This window comes from Argopecten irradians, chromosome 3 (genome assembly GCF_041381155.1).
Source record: "Argopecten irradians isolate NY chromosome 3, Ai_NY, whole genome shotgun sequence".
NCBI classification, from domain to species: Eukaryota; Metazoa; Mollusca; class Bivalvia; order Pectinida; family Pectinidae; genus Argopecten; species Argopecten irradians.
In genome coordinates, this window is record NC_091136.1 from 20,975,596 (window position 1) to 20,988,921 (window position 13,326).

At 36.6% G+C, this 13,326-nt stretch overlaps 1 protein-coding gene across 1 annotated transcript; it reads right to left on the bottom strand.

Moving 5' to 3' along the window:
- Positions 1-1,124: 1,124 nt before the first annotated feature.
- On the bottom strand, positions 1,125-12,167 carry LOC138319548 (uncharacterized). The gene is made up of 5 exons (XM_069262700.1): positions 12,055-12,167; positions 10,293-10,579; positions 10,100-10,184; positions 9,182-9,300; positions 1,125-2,991 (listed from the first exon to the last, which is right to left on the bottom strand). Exons 1-5 carry the CDS (start codon positions 12,070-12,072, stop codon positions 1,305-1,307), a joined length of 2,196 nt encoding a protein of 731 aa, XP_069118801.1. The 5' UTR covers positions 12,073-12,167; the 3' UTR covers positions 1,125-1,304.
- Positions 12,168-13,326: the final 1,159 nt, after the last annotated feature.

The following is a 13,326-nucleotide window of genomic DNA, read 5'->3' on the forward strand; positions in this document are numbered from 1 at the left end:
CACCCTTAGAGATATTTTGTAAAGAAATTGAAGAAAAAATGATTGTCTGCTTTGAAATAATTAGAAATACATTAAATGCATATTCATGAAAAATGGGAGTGAGGACGAATAAAAGTCAACCAAGAGATAAACACTTTACCCTTCTATCAAAGATTAGCTAATATTTTGTTTTAATTTTGGTATTTCTTTAATATACCCCTCCACGTGTAATAGCAGATAACTCAAAGACTTGTAGCAAAATGTCATATTGAAAGTCAGAAATAGAAAAACGGTCTCTTATATAGCCCTGTTTAAACATTATTTCAAAGAGCAATAATATATTCTTTTCTTTCTGTACTTTTGTTATAACAAAATTAACATAACTGATGTCGAAAGAGGAATCGTATTTAATCTGAAATCTGTCAACCCCAATTAGTATTATTTGTAGAGAAAGCAGAATGTGCAGGTGTTGTGCTTATCTTCCACTCTGTTGAACGTTGCCATGGAAATTTCGAAGATGCATCACAAACAAATTTAAAAATATATCATTATCTGACTCTTCGGGGTCCAGAAATTCCGTGTTCTCAACATCAACGAAAAAAAATGTCGGCCACATATTTGCCGTAATTTCTTGGAGAGCTATTGGTCCCTTATGCAGCCCATGGTTTATATACAGGTGTTGATCCCTTCTGGCGACAGGTTGGTAGGCATAAACGGCCACATGTGTCATAAGCCATTAAACAAACTTCTGTGGCGTTAATAGTTGGATCCTTTATAGGAATAAATGCCTTTTGTGAATTGAGTGGAAACCGACCGTCTACATTGGCGTATGTCATAATGGAATGTTGCAAATAAAGTGAATGGAAAATTACACCCTTAGAGATATTTTGTAAAGAAATTGAAGAAAAAATAATTGTCTGCTTTGAAATAATTAGAAATACATTAAATGCATATTCATGAAAAATGGGAGTGAGGACGAATAAAAGTCAACCAAGAGATAAACACTTTACCCTTCTCTCAAAGATTAGCTAATATTTTGTTTTAATTTTGGTATTTCTTTAATATACCCCTCCACGTGTAATAGCAGATAACTCAAAGACTTGTAGCAAAATGTCATATTGAAAGTCAGAAATAGAAAAACGGTCTCTTATATAGCCCTGTTTAAACATTATTTCAAAGAGCAATAATAGATTCTTTTCTTTCTGTACTTTTGTTATAACAAAATTAACATAACTGATGTCGAAAGAGGAATCGTATTTAATCTGAAATCTGTCAACCCCCATTAGTATTATTTGTAGAGAAAGCAGAATGTGCAGGTGTTGTGCTTATCTTCCACTCTGTTGACGTTGCCATGGAAATTTCGAAGATGCATCACAAACAAACTTTAAAAATATATCATTATCTGACTCTTCGGGGTCCAGAAATTCCGTGTTCTCAACATCAACGAAATTCCATTCGTTTCCACAAATGTCGGCCACATATTTGCCGTAATTTCTTGGAGAGATATTGGTGACCCTTATGCAGCCGGTGCATGGTTTATATACAGGTGTTGATCCCTTCTGGCGACAGGTTGGTAGGCATAAACGGCCACATGTGTCATAAGCCATTAAACAAACTTCTGTGGCGTTAATAGTTGGATCCTTTATAGGAATAAATGCCGTTTGTGAATTGAGTGGAAACCGACCGTCTACATTGGCGTATTCCATAGACGTTCCATGGTAGTTGATGCCATCTGTCCGGATGTGGATTTTAGTGGAACCTGAATCATCGATTCGGCAGGATTCGTAGGGACGTCCATCTCCAGTGTATAAACGTTGTTCTAATGTCGGGTTAAATCTCGTGTCAAATATGTCCATAGTCGAATTTTTAGTTGGAGCGTGTTTTTCTCTACTATACGAGGAGGCAAAAGAATGGAATTTGAGTCCTCGTGGTCTCATATAGACTACTTTAACTGGAATATAAGCCCACAAAGATGCATCCGTGATGCCGTTAATTGTAAATGTGTTCTGTAAAGCTGTAGGTGCATACGGGCACGTACGAGAATTACATACATGGATCTTTGTTTGTGGGACCTTTTTACCATCATTTGAACTATGATCACCATGGCTTGTGGTAGGAACGTCACGCTTTCTTCTTCGGAAAAACCATTTCCACCACGGTATTGTTGTGGAAGGTATTGACAAGATGCTATTTGCTGGAGCAGTTGTGACGTCAGTACTTTCTAAAGTAGTTGTTACGCCATTGTTTTCGGACATTGTTGTGATGTCATTAATTGCTGGAGTAGTTGTAGTAATATCTTCGGGTGGTGGCGTAGTTATTTCACCACTAGAACCAGTTTTCTGTCCACTGGTAGCCACACATTGTATGCCCTGGGGTGTGATATTTTCGCCCGTGATATTTTTGCATTCTAAGCCTGGGTTGTTGCTACACGTGTCATGCTGGCAGCTAAATGATGGCTGATATCGTACATGTCTCTCGTACCATAGGTTGGAAAATCCTTCCTCGTTCGTCCAAGAAGGAAAATTTGCCATTGTTACACTACGGTCCGCAGTAAAGTATATGGATGGATCCCTGCCATTTGCGAGCATGTATTGTCTTATTTCTTCCCAAAGATAATCAATATAACAATGCAACAGGAAGAAGATTGGGTCCCTAGGAGCAAAGACTAAATCCGCAAGAAAACCTCCAACGAAATTGTGAATGCCATTATGGTAAATCTCTAATGAATACGTTCTAAACGGAAGTGCTATGTTTTCATTGAGAGATGCTATCTTTAATGTTTCTATACGATCGCGGCCGAACAAATGGCCTTCATCCGCCAAACTTCTGGAAAGTCCCCATGAACCGAAATTTGCTCCGCTCCCTATTCCGGCATATTCGTTAGAGAAAATGATAGATTCTTTTGCTGAGCCGCGCTTTAGAATATTCGCATAATGCTCAGCTGTGGCGTCCCAGAACGGTAAGGTCAGATCACTACAGCGCCCCCCTAAAGCTCTCAGATCGTTCTCCAGCCTGTAAATACACAAAACACACACCACTGTCATGAGAGTCTCTTCTTTTTCATGCTATTGTTTATTTCATTCGAGTTTTGATTTTTTCATTTTCTTTGTCAAGAACAAAAACAAACAAAAGATAGATAAATCAAATGAGTATCATCAAACTTAATAAAAGCGAAACGAATGAACGATGCTGTTTTATTATTATTATTATGACTGATATTTGCATTGATTTCGTCTTTTTTGTTTTCATTTAGCTTATCAATCAATATTGTTAGTCTGGAAATGCTAGTTTTTGTTTTAATTGTTTATACATTTATCCGTGCCAGCGACCATTTCTAATTCACCTCAACGTGAAACAGGTCGACAAAAGTATAAAAAATATCTCTCCTCTCTGTATTTTTGATGCTGTGAAACAGCATTCTTAGGTACGCTCGGCGAGCCGGTGCACACCAAAAACAATGAAACCACTCCACGATGAAAATTAAAAGTTGTTTTGTTCATTTCACGTATTACTAGATGGTATGAAAAAATAAAACCCCAATATTTTAAACCACAGACATTGAATTTGAACATAAATATACACCATGGATGAAGTGCTTAAAGTGTTCAGTTGGGACTCTATGATATTTGTATCACTCAGAGATCAGTGGTCTTCCGAAAATCACGAACAACGCCTTCTTCGCTGTCTTCCTCCGCGGTAGACTTTCGGTGCATTTTGGATTGTGTATGTTTATTTAAATATTACGTAATTCATGCTACCGATCAATTATTGTAATTAAATGTTAGAAAGGAAATTGCAAAAGAAAGTTCTTATAAAGCTAATAATTTTTTTTGTATTGGTTGCATTGACGAACAATATCTGATGATATTATTGCGCAGTAAAAGTTTAAACTAGTTTTGAGCACGAGTTTCTTCCCTTGTTCTGTCAGTTGGAATTGTGTCTTTAGTTTATCGACAACTGCGTTATAATCAAAGGGAAAAAAGTACTAAATTTATCAACATAAACTTACAAAATATAATGATAATATAGATCTTTATATGTACGAGCAACTTACAGTGACAAATAAACTTATATTGCCGTGTAATGTGCGGTAGCCTTATGAAGACTTGCTAAAGTCCGATGCATTGCATGGAGTTTTCTTGATGTTAGCGTTTTTTATGAATTCAAAAGAATTTTGCGTGTTTTAAGTAACCACATAATGTACCTTTTATTTGGCAAAAGTATATGACCATGATTTATAATTTGTCAAAAGCCGGCAAAGCAAATATCACGATAAAATGTTCTTTACGATAATATGTCACTAACCAGTTAACTGTTAGACTTGACTTGCTGAAGTTTTCTTGATGTTAACGACTATCGTTTTTGTGAATTTATAAGAAATCCGAGTGATATACGTAATGCAATAATGTACCTTTTATTTGACAAAAGTATATTGCCATGATTTATTAGTCAAAAGTCGTCAAAGCAACTTATGTTAGTTTTCTAAAAAGGAAACTAAAACATATCCGGAAATGGTAATATTTCTAATGATAAGTGGAAATCAAGATAAGGATATGTTAACTTATTATTTTTGTTTTGTCTTTGAAGAGACATTGAAAAAATTGATAATTTAGTAATTAATAAAGAATTATAAAAAATAATACTCAGATTCTGAACGGTTTCATCCGGGTTGAAATCGTTATTTCAGAAATAATTTAAATATAAAACTAATTTCAGTTATTTAAGGAAAATGAGTTATTCAACTTATTGCTATTGAAAAAAAAAGAATATCATAAAATCAATACGGTAAACCGTAAATATATTTTGTTAAACTCCGAAATTCAACACTGCACACTTAGTATACATTGTATTAAATTCAATATTTAAATAAATAAAAACCAATTTCTTTATTCCTTTGTTTGAGTCCTTCATTCACAGTATCTATGATTGACCTTGGCGCTTTGATTCTATAAGTATATAAATGAAATTCTTTGGCACATAGATAAGATACCTAGGAAATGACGTGAACAGCTAAATGATCTACGAAATCTGATTTATGGACCATTAATCAACTGATGGAATTGATTATGTGGCTAGTACATGTTATGCAACACTTACGCTTAATCATTTTATAATTATGCAATAGGGGAACTAGACGTTAAATCACTACTAGTCATATAGTTCGGCATTGATTGTTACCATATTTGATCAGAAACGGATAAACAACTTTTGTATAAATTTTGGCTATCGCCTCCTGGGAGCAAGAGGGGCGGGGTCAAAAATAGAAAATAAAGGTAAATCCTTTAAAGTTATATTGCATGCTAATTTCACTGTAACGATATTTCACTTTAACATTTGATATTTGAACATTGACATGTAACTTGATGACTTAGCTACCCAAAAGCATACGTCGGTATATAAGAAAGCCGAAATCTAGGGGTCATATATTCCTGGTTTTGAATAAAGCGCCTTCAATCACCGCTATGTTCAGTGACTTCGGCTTTTATCTGATTCAGAATCGTATCACGTGACTAATGTTCGACACGACCTGCACGTGGTGAGCCAGGTAACTAGCGTAACCGTGTTTGTTTACGTTTTCCTTCTGGCTTATATGAGCAAATCATGCTGGTATATGTACACAGATTGAGTCTTTGAAACATCCAATTCATACAATGTCGTTAAATATTGTGTGTATCAAATATTGTAATGTACGAGCATTATTTTCTTTGTAGAAGGTCGACCACATGTTTTGTATATGAAAAATTGTTGACATTATCTCTTGGTTTCACAACTTTCGTGTTACTTCGAGATTGTCGCGACGACGTTCGGACGAGTTCGGAATGATCCGGCATCGTTCGAGACTATTTTTCACGTGTACACGTTAAAAAGTTTTTTTTACTTTTATGATTAAAAATAATTCCAGTACGTCAACTTTATAAAAAATTGTAAAATTAGAAAGTTTAAAACTCATACAGACGGAAAAAAATTATGTATAACACTTAAACAGTTTTCACTGCGACAAAAAAGCAAAAGTGAATTTAAATCACTGCTAAACATAAAGTTCTGTATATATTGTAACCAATTTAAGCCCGAAACATTCTTGGAGGAAGGGAAACAGAGTTTGTATAAACTTTGGCTATGAACCCCAGGTGCAGGAGGGAAAGGCCCCAATGGGGGAAATAGAGGTTAATCACTTCAATTACTATTTATCATAGAGTTCTGCATAGAATGTAACCAAATTTAGCCAGAAACAGTCTTTGAGGAAGCGGAACAGAATTTGTATAAAGTTTGGCTCGGATCCCCTGGGGCTGGAGCGGGGCCCGATTGGGGAAATAGAGGTTAATTGCATTGTAACCATAATTGGCCAAAAACATCCTTGGGGAAGGGAAACAGAATTTGTATCAATTTGGTCCCCTGGAGCAGAAAGAAATAGAACCCAATTGGGGAAATACTGTTAATTCTTTAAAATCTGTAATATAATGGTTTGGAGCATGTTTTCCTAAACTAATGTAACTTGGACACAATCCAAATGCTTAAGCAAGATGCTATATCTAAACAAGGAAGTCATAGCATTTTGGACCAAATCACTAAAAGCTAATCTCGGTTAAGTGTAAAAGCACTAACAATAATACAAACATGAGGGATGATAGCCGACTGATCAATTAACTGAAACTAATCATTAACGTTATCACTTAATATTTGCATTTTCGTTTTCTCTTTGCTATATAACCTTACCAACTGCGAAATTGTTTACACTTGCGTAAAAGCAGTGGTTGCTACACAAGAATACACACACCGGAACACTGACTTCTTCAAGTAGTGTGAATGCTCATCCAATAAGGCCTATTGTATCTGTATTGACTAATCTTCAATATAATGCATATATTAATGTTATGTAAATGTTAAATTATATATCAGAAAATAAGAAATGAAAAAAGATGAAGTTAATGTAGAACTATAATCTGTGTACTCTCTGAATTTCCCGCCAAATTGAAGCCAGCTGTTCCGGGATCCCATCATTAGACCGGCTGTTCCAACAATCGTATAACATTGAAAAACAGAGTTTTATTTTATTTGAACACTTAATTAAATGAATTGGTCTGTCTAAATGTAAATATAAGGATTGACTTTTATTTTTTGTTAATTACTGGTGTGTAAACTGCATTTTTTGTACAGATATTTCAACATGACGCGCTAATGCGCGTCATTTAAAATATCTGTACAAAAATGCAGTTTACACACCATTAAACAACAAAAAATAAAAATCATTACTTAAATGAACCAGGCGAGCGATATAGGCCGCTGGACCTCTGATCGCAGTGGCTGTCTTGTAAGAGTGTTCTAAACAAAAAGCATGGTGCTAAAACAGTAACTTTTATATGTAATTCTTTTGCCTTTTGCTTAAGGTTTTAGACTTTGTTTAAGCTAGTGATTTTGTATGCCTATACATCACTTGAACATATTTTAGTTGCTAAAAAGTGTCTATGCATCCGTCTTAGCCTTAGATATTATTGTTTGGCAAAATATGCAAAGCATTGTACATTTTAGTAAAGTACCAGGGGCGCTTGTTTGACCGGATTTTACTTTACGAAAGCATACACATCGAATCTTTTTTAATATTGTAGTGGTACTTTTATAGTAGTGCTTACATCCAAAGGTATACTCTGTGTCATGCTACTTTTATGGTAGTACTTACGTCCAAAGGTATACCCTGTGCCATGCTGCCTTTATGGGAGTACTTAAGTATACCCTGTGCCATGCTACTTTTATGGGAGTACTTAAGTATACCCTGTGCCATGCTACTTTTATGGGAGTACTTACGTCCAAAGGTATACCCTGTGCCATGCTGCTTTTATGGGAGTACTTAAGTATACCCTGTGCCATGCTACATTTATGGGAGTACTTACGTCCAAAGGTATACCCTGTGCCATGCTGCTTTTATGGGAGTACTTACGTCCAAAGGTATACCCTGTGCCATGCTGCTTTTATGGGAGTACTTACGTCCAAAGGTATACCCTGTGCCATGCTGCCTTTATGGGAGTACTTAAGTATACCCTGTGCCATGCCACTTTTATGGGAGTACTTAAGTATACCCTGTGCCATGCTACTTTTATGGGAGTACTTACGTCCAAAGGTATACCCTGTGCCATGCTGCTTTTATGGGAGTACTTAAGTATACCCTGTGCCATGCTACATTTATTGGAGTACTTACGTCCAAAGGTATACCCTGTGCCATGCTGCTTTTATGGGAGTACTTAAGTATACCCTGTGCCATGCTACATTTATTGGAGTACTTACGTCCAAAGGTATACCCTGTGCCATGCTGCTTTTATGGGAGTACTTACGTCCAAATGTATACCATGTGCCATGTTGCTTAATTCTTGCGTCAAAAGGTAAACTCTGTGCCATGCTGCCTTTATGGGAATACTTACGTTCAAAGGTATACCCTGTGCCATGCAACTTTTATATGAGTACTTACGTCCAAAGGTATACCCTGTGCCACACTGCTTTTATGGGAGTACTTACGTCCAAGGATATACCCTGTGCCATGCTGCTTTTATGGGAGTACTTACGTCAAAAGGTATACCCTGTGTCACCCTGCTTTTATGGGAGTACTTACGTCTATAGGTATACCCTGTGCCATGCTGCTTTTATGGGAGTACTTACGTCCATAGGTATACTCTGTGCCATGCTGCTTTTATTGGAGTACTTACGTCCAAAGGTATACTCTGTGCAACGCTACTTTTATGAGAGTACTTACGTCCAAAGGTATACTCTGTGCCACGCTACTTTAATCGGAGTACTTACGTCCAAAGGTACACTCTGTGCCACGCTACTTTTATGGGAGTACTTAAGTATACCCTGTGTCATGCTTCTTTTATGGAAGTACTTACGTCCAAAGGTATACTCTGTAACACACTGCTTTTATGGGAGTACTTACGTCCAAAGATATAACCTGTGCCAATCTGCTTTTATGGGAGTACTTACGTCAATAGGAATTCCCTGTGTCATCCTGCTTTTATGGGAGTACTTACGTCAAAAGGTATAGCCTGTGCCATGCTGATTTTATGGGAGTACTTACGTCCAAAGGTATACTCTGTGACACGCTACTTTTATCGGAGTACTTATGTCCAAAGGTATACTCTGTGCCACGCTACTTTTATGGGAGTACTTACGTCCAAATGTAAACCCTGTGCCATGCTGCTTTTATAGTAGTACTTACGTCCAAAGGTATACCCTGTGCCACGCTAGGAAGGCTTCTACACCATGTGCGTTCGTTGCTATTCTGTGATAGTCCACTATTACGTCATACTTACTCTTCCATTCCCACTCATGCTGAATCTGGTTTTAATAAAAAATAAATCAGAAATCAGAAGTGCGATAAATCGTTGACTTTGTCTCATGCTGAAGTGACTGTAAATAACAAAACCAGTTCTTGGTTGATTATGCTTTATATGCATATAATCTGATAGGACAAACATTTAAGGACAGACTTCCCTGTATGGGATGTGTTGCTTTGGAAGTCTGTCGTATGTTTTGTGTAGTATCTTCTGGTTATGTTTAATTGGACCTTTTCTATTCCTTAGTGCTAACAAACTGCAGCAGGCTGCCAAAGACAATTACCAGAAGACATGCAACCGGTGACATTGACAACAAACAAACTAGTTGCCACACTCTTTTTCTGATGAACTTTAGCAAAAGCAAAATCGTCAATTATTTGGTGTGCTTCGTAGGACAGGATATTGACACCGACAAAAATATCTTCCTTGTTGTCAAGGAAATAGTTGATGAATGTGGTACCATACAAAATGTCATTCGTTACAATTGTTTTTATATCAAAATTATAAGAACTGAAACAAAAAACTAAAATATAATTACTTTTGCATTTTTTTGTGGGAGAAGAAGAGGTTAGCGCTGTATAATCAGTATACAGAAATGCTATTAGAGCAATACTGATTAGTGTTTCTGGCACAACAATATTATTAGTAGTTATATAACTCGTTATATTTTCTTAAGGAAATTATAATCATGTACCATTTTAATGAACAGAATGCAAATAAAATATATGACAAAATTATATAGTATATTATACATCATTATAGCATAATTATCCCATTAGTAGCTAAGTTCAAACACTTACGAACGCATCGTTTTTGAGCGCATTCATACACCAATGGTAGTTGTCTCTTTCCTCCTGACTAAGCATACGGTATTCTTTGCGTATTCTGCAAGACAAAGGAATTAATCAGACACTTATGTTATCGGATGTATTGATATTCAACAGAATATATCCAGATCCAATGCTCTGATTTAGGGCCATAATGTACACACACCTGTACTGTCCGGGGGGTAAGAATGCCGCCCGTCTTCGTCTTCTCCTCAGATTATTCCGTGAGGCCTTATCGATGTGGTCCAGATCAGCAGCGGATGGAACATACGGGTCGACATTTACGTTATTCCTAAACGCATATGTAGTAACACAGTAGCTGGCGATGCTTTCACCTATGCTCTCCTCCGCATTTGTGTTGTTGAAGGCGTTATACAACTGTTCAAGGGCGGCGGGATACCCAATGGCCTCTATGTCAGCGTATATAACCGGCGTTATCGCGAGTACAAAAACCTGTAAATAGAAGAATACTATAAATATAAGAAGCAAACATTTGTTTCTTGTCTTCATAATGTGGCTTTGTCTATGAAAAAAAAGATGTTCTTAGTTCTGTCCACTCATACCATAGTTTGCGTATTGCTCAGTAGGAGTGGGGCATGGGGGAGGATTGAGGATCACCAACAACGTCAACACGTCGTCCATTTTGCACATAGGAGGTCATCTTTAAATGACACTAGCTTTTAATTGGACGTCAATCCTATAAACCAAACCACATCAAACAAAGATGTGCTTTTACGATGTCTTGAACGAGTATTCCACTGTTATATGGCGATACTCGGGTCCACCGCGGCCTATGAAGACAAACCCAAAATATTGAGTACAGAGAAGACCGTCTTAAATGACTTTAGCGGTTGATAGGACGTTAAAGGTACTCAAGCAATCCGCAAGCTAACTTGGAAGTTCCCAACTTGGCTTGTTTGACAGTACACCCGAATAAGATAGCATGATATCACAAACAAAGTCGAATATTCACACAATACGATAGCATGATATCACAGACAAAGTCGAATATTCACACAATACTATAGCATATCACAGACAAAGTCGAATATGCACACAATAAGATAACATGATATTACAGACAAAGTCGAATATTCACACAATACGATAGCATGATATCACACACAAAGTCGAATATTCAAACCTTATTTACCATTACTACATTACGTCGTTTTAAAGATTTGATTTAATTGCAGCACAGGAGAAATTGTCTGAGAGTAAATAAAATAATTTTAAACATCGTGAAAAAAATTATATTTACAGAACAATTACAAATCGCAGAAGTAGGGAAAATGTTTTGTAAGCGAAAATTCGGCCAAAGGTGGGTAAGAAGAAAGTCAAATTATTACATCAATGTCAGCTATTTCCCAGGAACAAAACAAGGAATCTTAAAGATGCTTTACCGCCGAGAGAGCATGAATGATATTTATCATTTGGCCAATAATTTATGGTTTAATTGTGTATATACCTGTAGATCTATATACATGTTTATAAGTCGCAAAAAAAAAAAAACCCAAAAAAATATATGAAATGATTTGTTTTACTTCTGTAGTCTGCACAATCAGTACCTCATTCTACATCGAGTATAGTGGCATGTTTTATTTTCTTACAGGATGCAGTTTATCATTATTTTTATATTTGAAGTAGAATAAGGAGCTCAAACGTTTCAATGGTTGTAATAGTGTAAAGTAAGTAACGCTTGTTACTGAAGAAAAATGCTAATTCATCTGCTCCTGTTTTTAATAGGTTAGACTTACCATTGTCGGCGGTGCAGCATCTTTAAGATCTTCATTGATTATGGAGGATCAAAATCCAAATGTCAACTTTTTGCAAACTACGTGTGTGTAAAAGACTTAAATCAAAAGTTTATGTCATTTCAAATTTTGATGTCAATTTCATAATTTTTCGATATAATAAATGTGACTTACCCATAGGACAGCCTCCATCATGGAGGTATCAATCTAAACTTAACGTTATCCGTTAGTCATGTTCATATAGTGCCTGTTAACCACGACACCTGTGTACCTATCCCCACTGTAAATCCCCTCAACATCATCATTTTCTTTCTAAACATGTTTAATCCTGTTATAGTCATCATACTATTTACATCTGTGCGCAAAAATATCATATAACGTAAGATGCACTCGCCGAAATCAGGTGTGGCCACATGATGGCGGGCGATGTACTAGAAGCTCTGATCAAGTTATGCTCGCTGTTTTTGACCGATAAAAGGCGACCTCTAACATACTATTTGACGTAATATTGAGTTACCTGCAGTTGTGATATGACGCTGATGTTGTTGTTTATTTGTATTTTAAACACAAAACGACATCATAATCTGAGACAAAGTAATTACGTACCGAACAATACCTATTGTCATCGACAGAAAAATGCAACAACTATATTTAATAACATAACAGTCAAATGTTGCGTGGTACTCTTTTAACCATAAGCCTATACCAAAGGGGCGAGCGCCTAACCGAAGGCCAAAAGTGAGGCGGAAGAAAAGATTCGTTAAGAAGTAGAAGAAAGATAAGATCTTCGATTCTATTTTTTGTTTCATTTATTTTCTACTGTGTATTTTATCTTTTTTTGTATAATCGGTATACACACATGAGTAGCCAAGACAACCAGATAGATTGAGCTTACACGTGGTATTACCTTTATCCAAAGGTAAGTCCATGTGTTGACGGTTTATACACGACTCTTTGTGGAAATCCAGAGATAATTATAACATTCTGATAGTGTGCAGAATGTCACGTACATTGGTGGATAATATATGGTTACACTCACTGGTAGGAATGCTACATTACTGTATATTACGATTTTAATGAAAAAGAATGTATCACTGAAATGCAGCTAAACGGATGAATTGCTTGTTTTTTATCAAACAAGATTCCAAGAGGCTTAAATGGTACTGTCCATAAGACTTGGAATCTTGTTTGATACATTTTTATGTGTCGATATTTCTCGCTATTTTCAATAGGCTTTGTCGGACCAATACATTTTAGTTTCAATTCATATTGCGTATTATGATAAACTGAAAATACGGCGTCGCATGGCTGTCTGTGTGGTACCGTTGTGTGATTTCTAGGACAGGGGCGTAGGTAGCGGGGGGACAGGGGGGCAACTGCCTCCCGTTCCCCAGGACGGGGGGGGGGGGGGGGCAAACATGTCCCCCCCCCCCCCCCCCCCCCCCC